This window comes from Notolabrus celidotus, chromosome 9, assembly GCF_009762535.1.
Source record: "Notolabrus celidotus isolate fNotCel1 chromosome 9, fNotCel1.pri, whole genome shotgun sequence".
Lineage (NCBI taxonomy): Eukaryota > Metazoa > Chordata > Actinopteri > Labriformes > Labridae > Notolabrus > Notolabrus celidotus.
The window spans coordinates 8,310,851-8,328,924 of record NC_048280.1 but is presented as its reverse complement, the minus strand read 5'-3'; the positions used below and the strand labels follow the sequence as shown (position 1 = coordinate 8,328,924).

The 18,074-nt window shown below is 42.5% G+C and overlaps 1 protein-coding gene across 2 annotated transcripts in view; it reads right to left on the bottom strand.

Moving 5' to 3' along the window:
• si:dkey-21e5.1 (potassium channel subfamily T member 1) overlaps positions 1 to 18,074 on the bottom strand; it is a 108,093-nt gene that overhangs the window by 72,482 nt on the left and 17,537 nt on the right. The window contains exon 1 of one of the 2 annotated variants that reach the window (XM_034691930.1): positions 3,096 to 3,796. The exons of the other annotated variant lie outside the window; for it this stretch is intronic. Within the exon in view, the coding sequence (XP_034547821.1) occupies positions 3,096 to 3,241 (146 nt within the window). The 5' untranslated portion in view covers positions 3,242 to 3,796. Of the gene's footprint in view, positions 1 to 3,095; positions 3,797 to 18,074 lie in introns of those variants that run through there. 2 annotated transcript variants of the gene reach the window in all.

Genomic DNA, 18,074 nt, shown 5'->3' with positions numbered 1-18,074 from the left:
GCATCATTAAAGTAGAATTTGTAGTAGAGCTGTTGTACAGGATTGCATTTGACGTCACCCATCTGTTTCTGAAGCGTTGTTTTGAAGCCAATCGTCGGTGGGAGCCATATTGGAAATTCTGAAGTTAACTTAACTTCTGTCAAGTTAGTGTGAGGTATAGAGGCGGGCTTTGAGCCTCCTAGCCAACAGCTACAGTGGTCCCACCTGTCAGTCAAGTCAGCTGTGCCTCTCATTATGGAAGATTCGTAATCTTAATATCTTCAAAATTGCAGTTATGAAAAATGTCACCCCCTGTACAGTGTGTGCTTTTCAAGAAATGAGCTATCCAGACTACACTATTTTTTGTACCAGCCTGTAAATGTATTTATTTCTGCTGTAAAGATCATCTTTTTTGAACGGGCGTGTATGTGGTTTCCAGTACTTTCAAAGACAGCCTCAAGTGGACACTTGAGGAACTGCAGTTTTTAACACATTGGCTTCAATTTTTGTGGCCGGAGGTTGCCCAGGTGGTCATTATGTTTTGGCTGATCGATGTGTATCTATGTGTAATACAACCATCTACATTATACGGCATGTTGCCATGGTGCTTTCAGATGCTGTCTACCACATATTCTGGTGCAATCAGGAAAAAAAAGCCCTGAAGTTGGGGGGAATCAGCTCATAGCCCAGCCTTCACTACATGAGATGCTGCAGTAGGTTCATTAAAAATTCTGACATGCCAGAAATCCATCCGACCACTCAGGAGCAGCTGATCGGCACGCAACAAACGCTGCACGATCAGGCTGAAATTAGACCTGACTTTAAAAGCAGTCGTGCAACTCAAAAAATCAGGTCAGAATCAGCCTCAATTTGCACCGTGTATGCTCGGCCTCAGAGATATCATCGAGCCTGCAGCTAACTTATCACTGTTGTGTTTCCTGCTTTAATGTCAGTATCAGCCCTAAACAGACTGTTTCCATGATCACAATCTGCGTTCTTCTGGTTTTTGACAGCTGTGAAGACGAACCGTCTCCTATCCAAATGTCAACACGTAAACCTGTCTTCATTACAGCTGAGCAGCTCTTGGTAGAATTTAGGGCTTTGCTATCTTCACATCTTACTAGCTGACAGCTGATTGCAGTGAACAGATGCCAGACTGTTCTGTCATCCAAAGAGCAAACCTTCATTCATCATAAGCGTGGATACAAACAACAAATTTAGCAGACAAGAAGGGAAGTGAGTTATCGTCATCATAACAAGTCTTCAGTGTTTTTCCTTCTGTAGCTTTAACCACTGCAGCTTTTGCAATTCTTGTTAAGTCTAACCTGTGATCACTGTGATCGAAAACATCACAGTTAAGAAGGTTGAGCCACATTGGAGAAGTGCCTCCCTGTGCATGCTAAAAGATGCTGAAGCGCAACATTTTTCAAACATTTCTGCTGATATCAGCATTTTATGATAATTTAGGTCATAACGAAACAAAAATGTAAATAGGTAAGTCTTTGATCAGTGCTCTCTCAAAGCTCAAGTATTCCTGACCCACCTTTAAGGACAAATCATCTGCATTGTCTGTCAACACAAAGACTGCAGAGATGTAGCCACAGGAAAAAGCTGTAATAGGGTGTGTGCGTGTGTGTGTGTGTGTGTGTGTGTGTGTGTGTGTGTGTGTGTGTGTGTGTGTGTGCGTGTGTGTGTGTGTGTGTTTGTGTGTGTGTGTGTGTGTGTGTGTGTGTGTGTGTGTGTGTGTGTGTGTGTGTGTGTGTGTGTGTGTGTGTGTGTGTGTGTGCCCAGATTACTGGACAACAGTGTGGCTTCAGTGAGCAGAAACATTCAAGAGTGATCAGGCATTAATGGTGGAAGTTTTCTCAATGAGTCTTCACATTTGACAGAGAATTATTAATATCTTTAAAGAGGGAGAGCAAGCATTATATCAGTATTAAAACAGACATTTTGCTGGATTATTTTTGGATAAATCTTGCTCCCATGTAGTGATCTACTGATATTTTCTTCTCATGCCAATCGTGTTGGCTTCATTGCAAAAATTGAAAATGAAGTCCGTCACAGCTTTTACACATCAGCTGCAGAAGTTGCATGTTTCAGTGAAGGGAGACACAATTTTCTGACGCCAACAGTACCCACATGTGTCATCTGTCCCCTACAAAAAGAAAACACTGATCAGAAGAATGTTTGCTGTAAATCCTAAAGCATCAGAACACACTGACTGCAGCAGTAGCAGCATATTGGCTGGCTGTGCAGTGGTCTCTGAATCGTCGCCAAACAAGCGCAACCTTTCTGTTTTCAGCCAAACCAACCTCACATAACCTGCTGATAAGAGTGCCAGTGTGAGCCCAAATGGCAGCGTTTCTGCATTTCTTAAGTTCTTTTGTCTCCCTGAGAGATAAAAAAAAAGGAAAAGAAAAGGCAGTTAGCCCAGCTCTGTTGTTTCAGGTCCAGCCCATCTCACACAAACCACAATCTCATTTGTCTACCAAATGGCAGCAAAGCGTCCTGACAGGTGGACGCCTGCATGCACAGTCTGCTAAGTGGTGCAGGCATGTGCTCAAACACAAACATGTCATCTTTGCATCTGAATATGAAGACATGTCAACACAACCCCTTGTGGTTTGCATTTTTATTACATCTTCCAATATATAAATACTGTCAGCAGAGGAAGCCTATAATAGGATTTAACCCATCCAATAGGAACACCAGGATTCATAAAATTGTAATGGGAATGCAGCACCCAGTGAATTATGTAATCACTATATACTGCAGCCATTAATTGAATCCCTGTGATGCTGTGAGAAATATGATTGAAGCGTTTGCAATCACTCAATGTGTCGTGAAAGTGAGTCATAAAGAGGAGCACTGCTTGTGTTTATAATTAACCCGGTAGGGAAAACAGCTCGTACCACCTGGTGATTAACGATAATGCCACAGTCCACGGGTGAGCAGCTATAATGGTGATTGAATATCGTAACAGTGCAACTTTTGCCCTAGGATAATAACGATCGAAGTTATCAGGAGGACTTTATGCACCATGCGCTCACAGCATCATGTTATCTCGCGGATGCTGCGTGTGTGCATTCAGAGGCATGCGACTTTGCGGCAGCTACCTTTGGCCGGCATCGCTCCCGAAAGAGCCCATGGTCCGGAGAGGATTGGAAGGGTTGACCCAGGTGGGCTCGGGGGTCTTCTGCACCTCGGTCTTAACATCAGGGTCGATCTCCGAGGGCGAGGGCGTCAGCTTTGCGCCTGCCATGCCTGCCTCTCCGCCTCCCGGGCGCGCTGCCTCCAGCAAAGAGCGGCCGATATGTTTCCTCCTCCTTCTCCTCCTCTTCCTTCTCCTGCTGCTGACAGAACGGACTCACTCAGCGACCACCGCCGCCGGAAAACCGCATCCCCGACTCACTGGTGCTGCACGGGGGAGGAGGCAGAGCGTCTCCCTGCCTGCCGCATCACACGCTCCTCAGACACACTGAGGCGAGCAGCAGTCTGTCTCCTGCTTATCGGGCGCTCCTCCATCCCTGATGGAGATGTGAGCTCCCAGTGCGTCCACGAGATTCACGCGTCGTCACGATGAAACGTCAACGAGTCGGCCAACACCACGGGCTACCCAACGGGTTACGTAACAGAGCTTGTCTAAGGCATCGATCCGCGAGTCCTTCTGATCAGGTCAACGTGCCAAACTCTCTGGCACCCCCTGGTCTTCCTTTCTATGGTTTCTAGGTGCTTCCTAATGACATTAATCTTCTTAACGAATCCTCACTTTCCATAGATCCTTATTATTCAGCACCTCCTGACTATTGTTTGACCACATACAGGAGTCACCAGAATGATGAGATGCTAGAGGCAAATGAGCAGGTGACCAACAGTAGACAAACACTCCATGGAAACATAGAGCTGGTTTGCATGGTAACAATAGAAACTCACACATGTGACACCTGGAGTACAACCTCCATGAGACCTGTCAGGTAAAAACTACAGGCCAGACAGTTAAAGCTCCTGTGAGGAGTTTTTAGCTATTTATAAAATAACACTGATGTCTTATTATGAACTACAATCAAGCGGCAACCTCCGGTCTAAAAATATGAGTCAATGCGGAAGTGTTAAAAGCTGCAGTTCATCGAGGATCCGATTGAGGCTGGCTCCTGAAGTACCAGAAACCACATACACACCAATTCAAAAAAGCAGATCTTCACAGCAGAAATAAACATGTTTACAGCCTGGTACAAAAGACGAGTGTAGTCTGGATAGTTCATTTCTCGATCGGCAACCACTGTACGCCTCTTTACGTCACAATTGCTCGACAGCAGCAATATGGCTGCTGCCGCCGACTGACCTCAAAACAGCGCTTCAGAAACAGATGGGTGACGTCACGGATACTACGTCCATATTTTATACAGTCTATGACTACAATAGCAAATGACACCGTCAGCATTTAATACAGAGTTTTTTTCTCAGAGTAATCTCCACTACCATGGAGCAGATGCATGTATTGTATAAAACATGGTCGCAGTCTCAGAGATGTCACCAAATGGTTTGTGAAAAGGTGTCCATGTTGGAAATGCAGACAGCCTAACTTTCAGTCAACATAGAAACAAACACGTGGAGCTGAGGAGGCCCTTAAGCCATCTGGCAAACAGCTGCATCAAATCTCCTGGTTAATCAAGTCAACCGAGCCCCTAATTTTGCAAATCTATGCATAACTCTTAGCCACAATATCTTCAAAAAGTGTGAGTTAAAAAATGTTACCCCCTTGCAAATATCACAAATAATTAACTGAGCTGATCTTTTTTGCACCAAGCTGTAAACATGTTTAATTCTGCTGTAAAAATTGGCTTTTTAGCATTGCTGTTAATGGGGATGCAGATGATTTGCAGATGATTTGCCCTCAGCTTTTGGAGCCAGCCTCTACTCAAGCACTGCAGTTTTTTGCACTTCCTCATTGGCTTCACAGCTTTTGTTTACATTTTTTACATCACACACTCTGAATGAGTGCTGAAAGACAGCAGGATGAGATTTTTTGTGACATTGATGCTACTTACTGGGTAAATCAGCAACGCAATAAGACATATTGTTTTGTCCACAGATGGTGCCAAAATCATCAAATCTGTAGGTCCTTTTCTGAGCTTTGATTTTCATTCCAGTGGCAGCTTAAATCTTTCTCCACAATCACATGATATATTGGGGGAACCCTAAGAAGATGTAGAAGTGTAAGAGAAATAGAACTATCAGTGAGCAGCACTTTTTATAACTGAATTTTATACTTTATTACCATAAAGTGAATGAAAACTTGAGCTGTGCTGCACTTGAGTTAAAACCAGAGATATGAATTTGATTTAAAGTTATCAATCACAATCAGCTTATAGAAAAACGTCACTGAGAGATCTACTCTGCTAGTTTGATTCATCCGACAGCCTGTGGGCATCAAGAGCAAACACAATTTCTTCCCTAGATTTGACATTTTAAAGGCGAGCCACATTCTGGTTTCACAGATTCATCCTAGCAGAAATCTGCCTCCAACATTTGTTGGGATTAAATTTTTAACAGCATGAAACTAAAAGTCAAAACCTGGGACACAGAAGTTACTCAAAGTAATAAAACTGAACAAACTTTGTTGAAGCGGATCATAGAATATGCAATAAAATGACTGATGGATTACTTATATCTTAATAAACATGCCCATTTGGCTTCTATACACAAAGCTGATACTCTTAGAATCAGCCGGCAGAGTAGGTTAAATGTGCACCACCATCACTGACTTTTAAATGATCTGACTTGCATGTGTCTGAAAAGTGGAAGAAACTGGATCATCTTAATAATAGGAGGGAACATGACACAGTTTGGAACATGACAGTGTGTCCTCCTCCTCCCTTCTGCGGGGTGATACAGTTACTGTGCTGCATGTCACAATCCACTGTGCCTTCCCCCATGGCTGCTTTCATTATAAAGCTGGAATAGACACATCACTTAAGTTTGAGTGATGTAAACAAGAAATGCTTTCTCACTCAGCATGTGTAAAGTTTACCAGCTGGATGGAGGCCTGGGTATTAGGTCGCCTATGGCTTTGCATAGCTTTGATGCTATCAGAGTGACAGATTAACTGGTGCTACATTTGTGTTCAAAAATCTGTATTGGGTTGATTTAATACTAGGCATGATGAAAAGCAGATAGATACAGAGTTATCAGTTATCTCTGACCTCATCAACAAGTCCAAGCCCTCCTCATGTCAGCTCGACCCCCTTCCTACAGTCCTGGTCAAATCCTGTCTCCCTTCTCTGCTCCCCCTCATATCAGCCATTATCCACTCCTCACTGTCCTCTGGAATTGTTCCTGCTCCATTTAAATCAGCTGCTGTTAGTCCCACCCTGAAAAAATCCTGGTTCAGACCCCAATGATTTCAACAGCCTCCGTCCCATTTCTCACCTCCCTTTCATCTCCAAAATCCTAGAAAAAACCGTTGCCCCTGAAATCCATTCCCATCTCACCAGTAACAACCTCTACGAACAATTCCAGTCCGGTTTCCGTCCCCACCACAGCACAGAAACAGCCCTCATCAAGATCACTAACGACCTCCTCATGGCAGCTGACTCCGGTTTAATCTCCATCCTCATCCTCCTCGATCTGAGTGCGGCCTTCGACACCATTTCTCACCCCATCCTCCTCAATAGACTCTCCTCCATAGGCCTCACCAACACCCCCCTGCACTGGTTTTACTCCTACCTCGCCACGCTCAGTTCATCCAACTCAAATCCTTCACTTCACAACCCTCCCCCGTCACTTCAGGTGTGCCCCAGGGCTCTGTCCTGGGGCCCCTCCTCTTCATCATCTACCATCTCCCATTTGGCAATATTTTTCGTAAATTTTGCATTCACTTTCACTGCTTCGCGGATGACACCCAGCTCTACCTGTCCAGTAAACCCGACTCCACTCTCCCACCCTCCTCCCTCACCCTCTGCCTCTCTGAGATCCAATCCTGGTTCACCTCCAACTTCCTTTAACTCAACAGCAATAAAACAGAACTCCTCCTCATAGGCACTAAGTCCACCCTATCCAAAGCCGACAGTTTCTCCCTCACCATAGACAGTTCAACAGTTTCCCCCTCCCCTCAGGTAAAGAGTCTGGGTGTCACCCTCGACAGCTCACTTTCTTTCCACTCTCATATCAATAACATAACCCGGTCTGCATACTTCCATCTCTGCAACATCAACTGTCTCCGCCCCTCTCTCACCCCTCACACCACTTCTATCCTGGTCCACAGTCTCGTCACCTCCCGTATTGACTATTCTAATTCACTGCTCTTCGGTGTCCCTCACAAATCCCTCCATAAACTTCAACTGGTCCAGAACTCTGCAGCCCTCATCATTACCAGAACCCCCTCCTTCCACCACATCAACCCCGTCCTCTAGCAGCTCCACTGGCTCTTGGTCATCTTCAGAATCAACTTCAAAATCCTCCTGTATACTTTTAAGGCCATCCACAACCTTTCCCCCCCGTATCTGTCTGATCTCCTCCACATTGTCACCCCCTCTCACTCCCTCAGGTCTTCCTCCTCCCTCCACCACTCTGTGCCCCCTGCCCGTCTCAGCACCATGGGGAGCAGAGCGACTGAAAGCTCTGCTCCCCAACTCTGGAACTCACTCCCACCAGACATCTGTAACACTGATTCACTTCCCGTATTCAAATCAAAACTCAAAACCCATCTGTTCAAATCTGCATTCTCTGTTTAACTTCACTGCCTCATTTTAACTTGGTGTTACTTTGCTTGTTGTTTTTATTTATTTTATCGTGCTGTTTTTATTGTGTTTTATCTTCTCTGTAAAGTTTCCTTGAGCGTTTGGAAAGGCGCTTTAAATAAAATGTATTATTATTATTATTATTATTATTATTAAATGTTAGCTTCATTGCTAATATACACTCTTTATTACCCAGCTGTGTGAAATACTTGATTCTGATTGGTTTACACAGGGGTTCCCAAACTTTTCACCCGGGACCCCCAAAATATTAGACCCTCGACCGACCCCACTGTCCCTCAAATTGATTAAATGTGTCTTCATTTGGTTGGTCTGCAGAAAATTAGCCTACCTATATGAGTATGTGTCATGTTCCTGTGCTGTTATGAATTAACCTGCTGCTACTGATGCTTTTGATAATTAACTTTTCACTAACCCTAAATTTTTGAGTCATCCGGCAAAAAGAAAGACAGAAAACTCATTACATTTTCTGTTTTCAAGGTTTTATTTCAAGTTTAGCTACTATTTTTGTCAATATTTTTTACTATAATGGATAAAATGTATTATTTTTAGATATTTAAAAAAAACAAAAACATCCCATTTGTGTCTCGCCACCTCCCAGAGGGTCCCGACCCACACGTTGGGAACCCCTGGGTTAGCACACCACAAAACTAGTGCTGTATTTCTCAACGGCATAATAGTTGCCAGATACGATTTGATCCTGCACATCAAATCAAATCAATCAGCACATTTCACCTCTGCCTGTTGACACTGTGGCAAGAACACTAGCCTCTGTTTCTAAATGACATGGACGACATTCGTTAACAGTGGTCGACTGATATTTGTTTTAGAAGGGCTGATGATGATAATTACCGATCAGGTTGGGTGATATCACTTTGTTGTTGTTGTTCTGCATTTGATAAACACAACAATGTAGTAATAATAACATCCATTTTTCCATCCACATTACAGTTTAATAAATCTGTTATCTTAGCCAGTAACATCCTTTAGGCAGATTTTGAATCAACTCATGAAATAGAAAAACACATTGGGTTATGATGTTGATTTCTGAACATGGCCGATATTTTTTAGAAATGGAGCTTCGCCTGCAAGCTAGTTCAGGCAGACAACTTGAGATGCAATGATTCATACCGACACGTCATCCTCTCTATCATCTGATTCTCAACATCCTCTCATTTGGCAGTCTATTTAAGATGCAAGACTTCCTGTCTCTAACTCTGCCTGGTCAATGCTACGCTGCCCTGCTCCAGCAAACTTTCAAACCCACTTCCCCCCCATCATCCACTTGTAGGCTCCAAAGGGGGTTAGTCCTATCTCATTACTCCTCAATGTCTGCATATAAGTAATGTAGGCGCCATGAAGGATTTGTGTGTTTATAGTATCTTATTTTGAGGTTTAGGGTAGTTTATTGTTTGTATATTTTTTGTGGTGTTATTTTTGTTGTTTGTTTACGATATGGTTTATTGTGGGGTCAGTTAATTAGGTTATTTACGGGTCATGTGTTAGGGGCAGGGATATTCAGTTCATTTAGGCCACCTGTTTTCTTCTGTTTGGAGGTGGAAGAGAGGGGGTGAGCTGGGTCTCCGTACAATTTGTTGACTGCTTTTTTTAGCTATTTTCTTTTAATCACTTTAATCGTCTGTTTGTGCACTTTATCATGAGTTGATTATACTTTTTCGTTAATAAAAGGTTAAACTTACTTTTTTGTACATCAGTGATTTTTGCTTTTAGCGTGTCAGGCACGTCATTAGGCCCAACCTCAGCCTCTCAGCAGCTTTTGTTACAAGTTATTCTACGAGGAGGAATGAGGTCCGGAGCCTAGATGCCAAACACAAATACCGTATGATGTATTGATAAACTTCAGCTTAAAAACACAAGATATATCAGATATATCAAACACTAACCATTACCTGTTTTAGATTTGATTTGCTGCCATATAGGATGGGAAGAACTTGTTATTTAGTGAGACGTTGCTCGAGAGCAGCCACACTGACGAGGCTGCATGCAGTGTCTGCATGCAGCCACACTGACGAGGCTGCCTGCAGTGTCTTTTGAACTAAATTTAGACCCTGGGTCCACCATTCGAAATGCACGTAGTACCGGGGTCAAGTTCCTCCGGTCAAAAAAACGCCTTACCACTGGCATAAAAGCGCTACCAACTGTGGAGTCTGAAGGGTTGTGACAGCGGATTGGAGCCCCTTCAGGGTGAAACAAGACCACACAGGGGCCTCATCACCCTGTTGAGGTTCCAAACTGCTTCAATAACAAACTTTTACATTGTCCCCTACTTCACACATCACAATATCAAACAATGATATCACACATTGCATATTTTTCTCATCTTGTGACGCCAACTATCAACTGTAAGAAAATGTTAAAGAACTTTGTTTAACATGAAGCCAGCTGGATACACAACAGACAAGGTGTTCAAGACAAACAACAACAGTGTTTGTCAGTTAGTACTTAAATTAAAGCCATTATGTTAAGACTTGGTCATCTCCTGTTCATGTTCATGATCATGATGTACGGGCCAATTCAGTTTATTTCTAATGCAGCCAGAACAGCCACATGAGCAGTAACGCATTTAGGAAACACATAATACAATCCGAACTCATTTCACATGGCACTTTGAGTACAGCCTGCAGGAAGCACATTAAATTATCTGATGATAGTAACTCTGAGATGACAGCGGCAGACCTGTAAAGAGATGGCTGAGGGTTTAAAACCTGACTGCATGGGAACAGTTTGGGCTGGTTTGTGCAGATAAACATCAACGTTTGTGTCATCCCTCTAAAGATCACTCACAATAAAGATGAATAAATGTGCTAAATCAGCTTCTTCTGTATAAATAACCATGAGATGATTTTCCACTCTGCTCATTTCCTCATTGCCAAACAGCATTATCCAGCAGCTCAAACTAAAATGCTTCACAGGGAAACAAAATTATGTTGATCAGTGAATAATGTGGCATTATTTAATCATATAAAAAATACATCTGCTGGAGGAGACAGTGTCTGGACTTTGAGTGCTTGTTGATGTCTAGTTTGGTTGCAGTTGAGTGCAGGCATTAAAAACAAACGAAGAAAAGAATGGATCATGGAAGAAAGATGCAGAGAGGGATGCAGACGAGCTCATCGGCTGCAGAAGCAGGTGGAGGAGCACATATTTGAGCACAGAGACACTTTGTGGTGAAGTGGAGGACTGCAGACGAATAAGGCAGCACCCACAGCAGAATCATCACCCTGTGCTGTATATCTGATGACACAGATGGCCGTGTAGCCCCGGGTTTTTCATCTCCTGTGAGGTCATATTAATGCAGCACACTTGAACAAGCTGCTCAGACCCCCTTAATATGCTGCAGGTAGAACATCAGCTGGTGGAACCTGCATACCAGCAGCAGGAAAAGTAAGCAGGAGACAAACTATGCACAAAAACAGATCGGACCACTGTGTCTCTATTTTTAAAAAACAAGATTTAATACAAAATTGACTCTTTTTTGGAACATGGCATTTGCTGCCTGCTCATATGGCTTTGTGCCAGACATGAATTATGAATACAGCAGCTATTTAAGACTAATATTTCTCATCTTCGGTTAATTATCATGATCTTATTGCCAGGTTACCAGGCATGTGCTCACAGAATCTGTGGTTGCACAGCATGATTAGCCAACAGAGTGCTTTCACAGTCATGCTAGATATTTACATTCATAATATTCAGGTTCAGGCTGGATTCTGAAGGGGGGCAGCAAACTGCAGTGGTAGAACACGCAGAACAGGAACTGCAGTGAAGCCTATTAGGAGAGTATCTGGTGTAGCTGGTGAGTTATTCCTCTAAGAAACGGCCACTTGAACACGGTCCAGATTCTGCAAGATGAGTAACTTCCACTTTCACACTGAGATGAGAAAGAGATCAGAGGAAAAGATGGAGAGCTGTCACACTTTGAGATGTGAATATGCAGTTAAAAAAAAAGTGATTTTAATGCTGGGTAAAAATGTGTTTTCATGAGAGGAATTTAAAAGATATACCGCCAGAAATAATGTGAAAAAGGTTTAACTCAAAGGAAAGGTAGATCTTCTTCTCATTCTGACTTTACTTGATGAATCTGTGAGCCACGTTCTGCCTGCAAAAAAACAAACAAATGAAAGCTGCTGACAGGTCCATACATTTCAAAAAGTCTTGGAGAGCCACCATGCCTTCCTCTGAAGCTCCACATTCATTGGGCACTCCTCGGCTTCGTGCTGCAGATGGGCGTCGAGAGCTGTGATAATGCTTCCTCTGTCAAAACATATTAAGGCAGTGAGCTGGCACTGCTGTGGGCGAGCTGTCTGTCTGTGCACAGCATAGCCAGAGAGGAGGAAGAAGTCTAGCCGGTGCCACTGGCAGGCTAACACACAGGAGTGTACACACGCACACACGCACACACACACACACACACACACACACACACACACACACACACACACACACACACACACACACACACACACACACACACACACACACACACACAGGCTTCTGCTGTTCTGCCAAAGGCTGTTCCGTGCAAAAAGGTTCAGCTCCCCGTTTACTGGTCACAACCTTATGTTTGCTTCCTAAACCGAAGATGTGTCAGGGAATTTTCCCCTGTGACTTTCCCAGAGCCAGTGGCGAATCTCTCATCTTTGGAACCGTCAAATCATCGTGCTCAATCTCTTAAAAGTGAAAACATAATAATTGACTCTTCTTCTTCAAATACGGTCATTTTCTGTTGTTTTAGTCCGGATTCTTTAACCAACTTCTCTGAAAATATGCCATCACTGTTATTAGACTACATTAAAGACGAGCCATATTCAACAGCTTCATGAATAAAACAACAGCTCCCAGCATGCTGCTGTGCCAGAAAGTACTGGTGTTGCTCTCATTTGCATAAGACTGAACCGTTTAATCTAGCAGCTCATGTGTATAGACAAAGAGAGGATTTACTTTGTTTTCAGCTATAGAAAAATGTGCAGAAACTTTCCAGTTAAACTTTAGTTAGAGTCAAGGTTGTGCAGTATCGATCCCTGTACCTGAACTGTTAAATTATGGCCTCAGCTCACTATCCCCAAAAAGTTTTCCCTCATAAATCAGAGAGTGAGAACAAAATCTGATGCTTTTGGATCGTAAATATAATCACCTACATCTTGACCTGACATGAGCATACATCACCGATGGATATCAGGGTCACTTTAAGATTAATAGTCATGATTTAGAGGCCACTTTTTGTTTTTTTTGGGACCCTTGATACAGTTTAACTCACAGGAAAAGTTTGAGAAACAAATTAAAAAGTTGAGCATGATTGTAGTGTTCAGAGTCGGGATGGGCATTTCAAGCCAAAATGCTATTCGATATTCAACGATTATTTGAATAATCCCCCCATCCACACATACACACTTACACACACCTGTCCCATTAACAGCCCGTTTGTGTGGCAGTCTCGTTAACCAGCAGCAGGATGAGGTGCTGCTAGTAGCGGGCACTGACAGCGTCTGCCTCAACCTTTACCTCAGTGTTTCTGTGATTTGCCGCGGCGTGTATGTTTTCATTTTACAGACGTGCTCAGTCTCTGGAAATACGTGTGTAGTGGTGTGAGATTCAGAAACAGAGAAAATCACTGCGACTGGTGCAAATGTTTTCTTCTTCTTTTGCTATTTAATGCCGTTAGCATTCTTCTTCTCCTGTTACTTACAGCTAGGGTTGAACACTAGCATGAATTTCAAAGTAGCATTTCCTCAGGACTCCGTCTAACCCCTCCTCCTCTCCCCTCGGAGCTTCTCCAAAACGACGCCCCCCGCTCAAATGCACGAGCGTCGCAGATTCATGACCATATGATGGTGGTGACTGTCTGATTCAAAACCGGTCCTCGGCACATCGTTTGTGCTTTGAACTACGTCAACTCATGTCTCACTCAGCGGTAAGAAAACACCAAAACTTTATCATAATGAAAGTTAAAAACACAAACAAACATGAAATGTACGCGCAGGAGGCGGGCAGAACGGCAGGACAGGATTTGATTGGTTTCATAATTTGGCTCCTGATGGCAGGGATTGGTTGGTGTTTTCCCAGGTTCACTCCAGCTGTAGATATCAGCTTTTTTTGTGCTTTTTTAAGAACACATTTTGTATTGATTGCCATCAGGACATAACGATCAACCAGTATAACAAAAAGTGTATCTAAATCTAACTACCAACCCTAGCTTTAATGCGGTTAGCGAACAGCTTTAAGACACTCTGTAGCCACCGTCTGGTGGGAATGCCGTATTACAACCAGGCACACAATAAAAGATGAAACATTGTACTTTTAAAATGAGAAAATATTCGAAGTAACTCTTTGATTTTTACAAAGTGAACGAATATTCGAATATTCAAAAATCATTGCCCATCCCTAGTTAAGAGTCTCTCTCTTTAAGCTAAAACAGCCTGATAAGCTGTGCTTGTGCAGCGTGTGTCATGCAGTTTACAAAACCAGGCGAACACAATTCTGAGATATCATCACAACCAAAATATCACATCTTATGTCACAACACCGGTGTTATATAACAACACAGTGCACTGCATATAGCTCGGCTTGACTTTTTTAGGAATTCAAGGCCTGTAGAGGAGAAGCTTTGTTCCTGTACATACAGACAGGAAAACAACCTATGGTACAGGCTAAATTAAGCTTATTTTGTAATGCTACGTGTATACACCTTACAGCACACTCAAAGATTGTATATAAATGAACAGAAAGATGATTTCTTGGCGGTGTTTGTCCGAGTATGTGAGAGAGAAAAACATCCTTTGAGTGGCAGTCAGGCCGATCTGTGGGCTATTTACCAAAATAATGCTGTAACTCCAAGATCAGTGATCCACGGCGGCTGTATCAATTATGAATCATTTTCTTGATTATCTCAGCCAAGAAAAAACGAAAGGCAAATAAGTACAGCAGCACCACCGCTGATGAATTCCTTTCACACTCATCTAAAATGCATGATAATTAGCTTAAATACAAGCTAGTGATCATGCAAATGCTCATTTTTTCAAAGGGAAGACACAATTCGTTGTAGATTATTACAGATGTAATGCAGTTGCAGTTTTTTCTTCATTGCATTTTTTCTTGTTATTGTTCGAGTTGAATGAACTGTTGTCTGTGATTCCTCATCAATCCTCTACGTGACGCTCTAAGTCTCACACAACGCTGGAAGCCCCTCCAGTGAGCGCTGACAGCCTCACTGCAAAATGCCTCCATCATCACAGCTGCTGACAAGCAAACCACTGCGATGCTAATTGAGCTGGCAAGGCAGAGCATTGGGGCTAAATGCACCAGAGATTGCCAGGCACAGAGATGTAATGAGCCTGAACAGAACCAGATACTGAAGGGTAAAAGGGATCTATTTTTTTTTTCCTGAGCATCCCTCATTCGATGAATCTCTCCTTTCAGGCTATCTTTAATTGTCTGTCACATCTGAGCTATCCCTCTGTGGTTGTGCACCTAGCTGCTGTAATGTTCCAAACGATTTCATATGAGGATTGATATAATAGCTCTGGGACAGCTGCTCATTCTTTTCAGCCCTGCCACTTTCATTAATATCCCCACAGTGCTAAGAGGGAATAAATACAAGTACTGACCAAACAGAGCTTTTCAGGAACGCCATGCCTCAGCCCTCTCTCATTTTCACTGTTTACTTCTTCATATCACACTTTCTGCTCTCTGGCTGCACAAATCCTTCATGAAACATGCCCCCAGAGAATGTGAGTGTGTGTCTGCTCCATTGTGACTGTAACAATCCTAATTCGACAGCACGTCAAAGACACACAGACACTCTACTGCTGCTGATGAGAATAAGACTAGCAGGCCCTCAAGTGTCGCCCACCCACTCTGTGCTGCTGATGGCAGTGACTAATGCCACCTATGGTCTAAATTGCAAGCTCTGGTTGCTAAGCGGAACCGTGCGTGTCACTGACAACAACACTCGGCCTTTCAGGCACGTCAGACAAACAATTGAGATGACACAAGGGTCACTACTTGATATATGAAATGTCTCATGGTGTCCGGGTTGTTTTTGTCCTTTCACTGTGATATTTACACAAACTGACCTCTGACTACAAAGATGTGTGGAACAAAACATACAGATCTTACTGCATGTATACTCCCATCATATTTGCCATGAGCTAAATCCTGCCCCCAAAGAGCAAGTCACCAATCATAACTTGGCTCATGGCTTACTACCTACAGTGGGAAGTGAGCCCTGCATGAAAAATAGCCAAGAGCAGGATGATGATTGCCATTCGTGCTGGTTCTCTGTTTTTAAAGTCTCAGTTTGGTACATTTTCTGTACAGTAAGTACAATCTATTTTCTTTTATTAGGAGCTTAAAGAACTTGAACACATTGTCTGAAGTGCAGCATCACAGTTCATGCTTGTAAACCTGGACTGTTTTTTTTTTAAATCACATTTTAAATGAAACAAAATTAAAAATGTAACATCAAAATAAAATAGAATAAAAAAAAGTTACGATCTGAATTAACCATGTGCCACATCATTTCAAAGGGCTGATCACCACATAACCGGTAAATATTTGTACCAAAATCATCATGTGATGAAAATTAACAAGGCTGAGTTTTATCATGTTTGGTGTTGCTGCAGCTTCTCTCTCCTGCTCCTCTGCTGTCTGCATGTCGGTGCTTCACAGGGTCAAGCTGACACACACACATTGTTTACTGCACTAGATGTCAGCTACTCTGCTGAAACAGAGTTTCCGGGGGTCAATACTGTATGACAGAGATACTAACTAAAGGCCAATTTTTAAGGAGGACTGAAGGCTTGTGGTGCTAGCTCTGCTATCAGTGGCCACACTTGGCAAGCCCATTTGACATTGATGTCCAACAGACTGAGTTACATTAACTACAGCTGACAACCTTAGCAAAAATGATTGCATAATATCACAGATTTGAATTCATCACATTACAAGTCTATTCATAATTGATGACAGGGTTATTTATTGGCCTCTGAAACTAAAAGGCTAAAGTTCAGCATCAGATAGCACAGTGAGAATACAACTCAAAGGCTACCCCCCCCCTTTCAGATAAGCATCACCACTTTGGAGCCTGGAGGCAGGTTCATCATTTTACATGATGAACTATTTAACAACTCAATATTTAAACTTAATAAATATAAATCCCTACTGAAGATCATCATCAATCTTATAATTTTTCTAACACTCACTTCATTGAGCTCAGAACGCCAGCCAATGTACAAGTCTGATATCACTACCAACTTTGATAAAATTAAGAATCCTCTAATGTGAGATAAATTATAGTGAGACAAACATAAACAGCAGTTAAAGAAGAAAGTTTAATGTGAGTGAAAACAAGAAAAAATAGTGTTTTTCCACCTATATTAGTATCTATTCTCAGCACGCAAGTCTCAGCCCATACAAATGTTTGCCATCAGTAGAGAAAAGGAAATGTAATGGCTCAACTCACTGCTTCTAAGAGGCAGATATACTCTCTGTTGGATTGATTAACATTCGCTTACATGAGACTCTATACTGCCTGGATATCTGACTGTAACTCCAAGGTCAGTTCAGTAATTTAGTCTATATTCAGTGATGGACAGATGGGCTTAACCTTGGAGAAGCCAGTGTGTGTGTGTGTGTGTGTGTGTGTGTGTGTGTGTGTGTGTGTGTGTGTGTGTGTGTGTGTGTGTGTGTGTGTGTGTGTGTGTGGTTCTTGTATGTTTTTTTGCTTGAAGGTCTTCTTCTGTTTTGTTTATTCTCTTTTCTCTCCCCTCGCACCTTTATTTATATTCAAGGTTTGGTTTAAGATGAGACTGTGATGATGTGAAATGGGACTTTGTTATTCCCTGTTTGAAAAATCAATCACAATGTTGAATATTTAAAAAGAAGAGGGATGAACAGTGTGTGAAGAATGGTAAAGTGTTGGTAAGAATCCAGGAATACTGTTTGTCATGAGTCTATGTTTGGTTCAGTTTTTCCATGTGTTTCATGCCTTGGTTTCTCCTGTGTTTATTCTGTGTTAGTTATTCTTTGTGTCCCTTTTGTGTTTTGTGATCCATGTCTCTTTTTGTAGTTTCTCGTGTTTCTTAGTCTTGTCTTGTGTTCTCTGTTTTGTAGTTCTGATCCCTGTGTTTCCAGTTCAGCTGCTTTCTGTCCTGTGTTCCACACCTGTGTTAATTACTCTGTATGTGGTTCCTCTTTTTCCCCTGTCCCTTGTTGGATCATTGTTAATCTTCCCTGTGTCCGTCTCTCCTGTGTTCTGTGTCCCTGTGTTTCCCGTGTTTCCTTTTGGATTTATTTTTCGGATGAGTTTTGTACGTACCT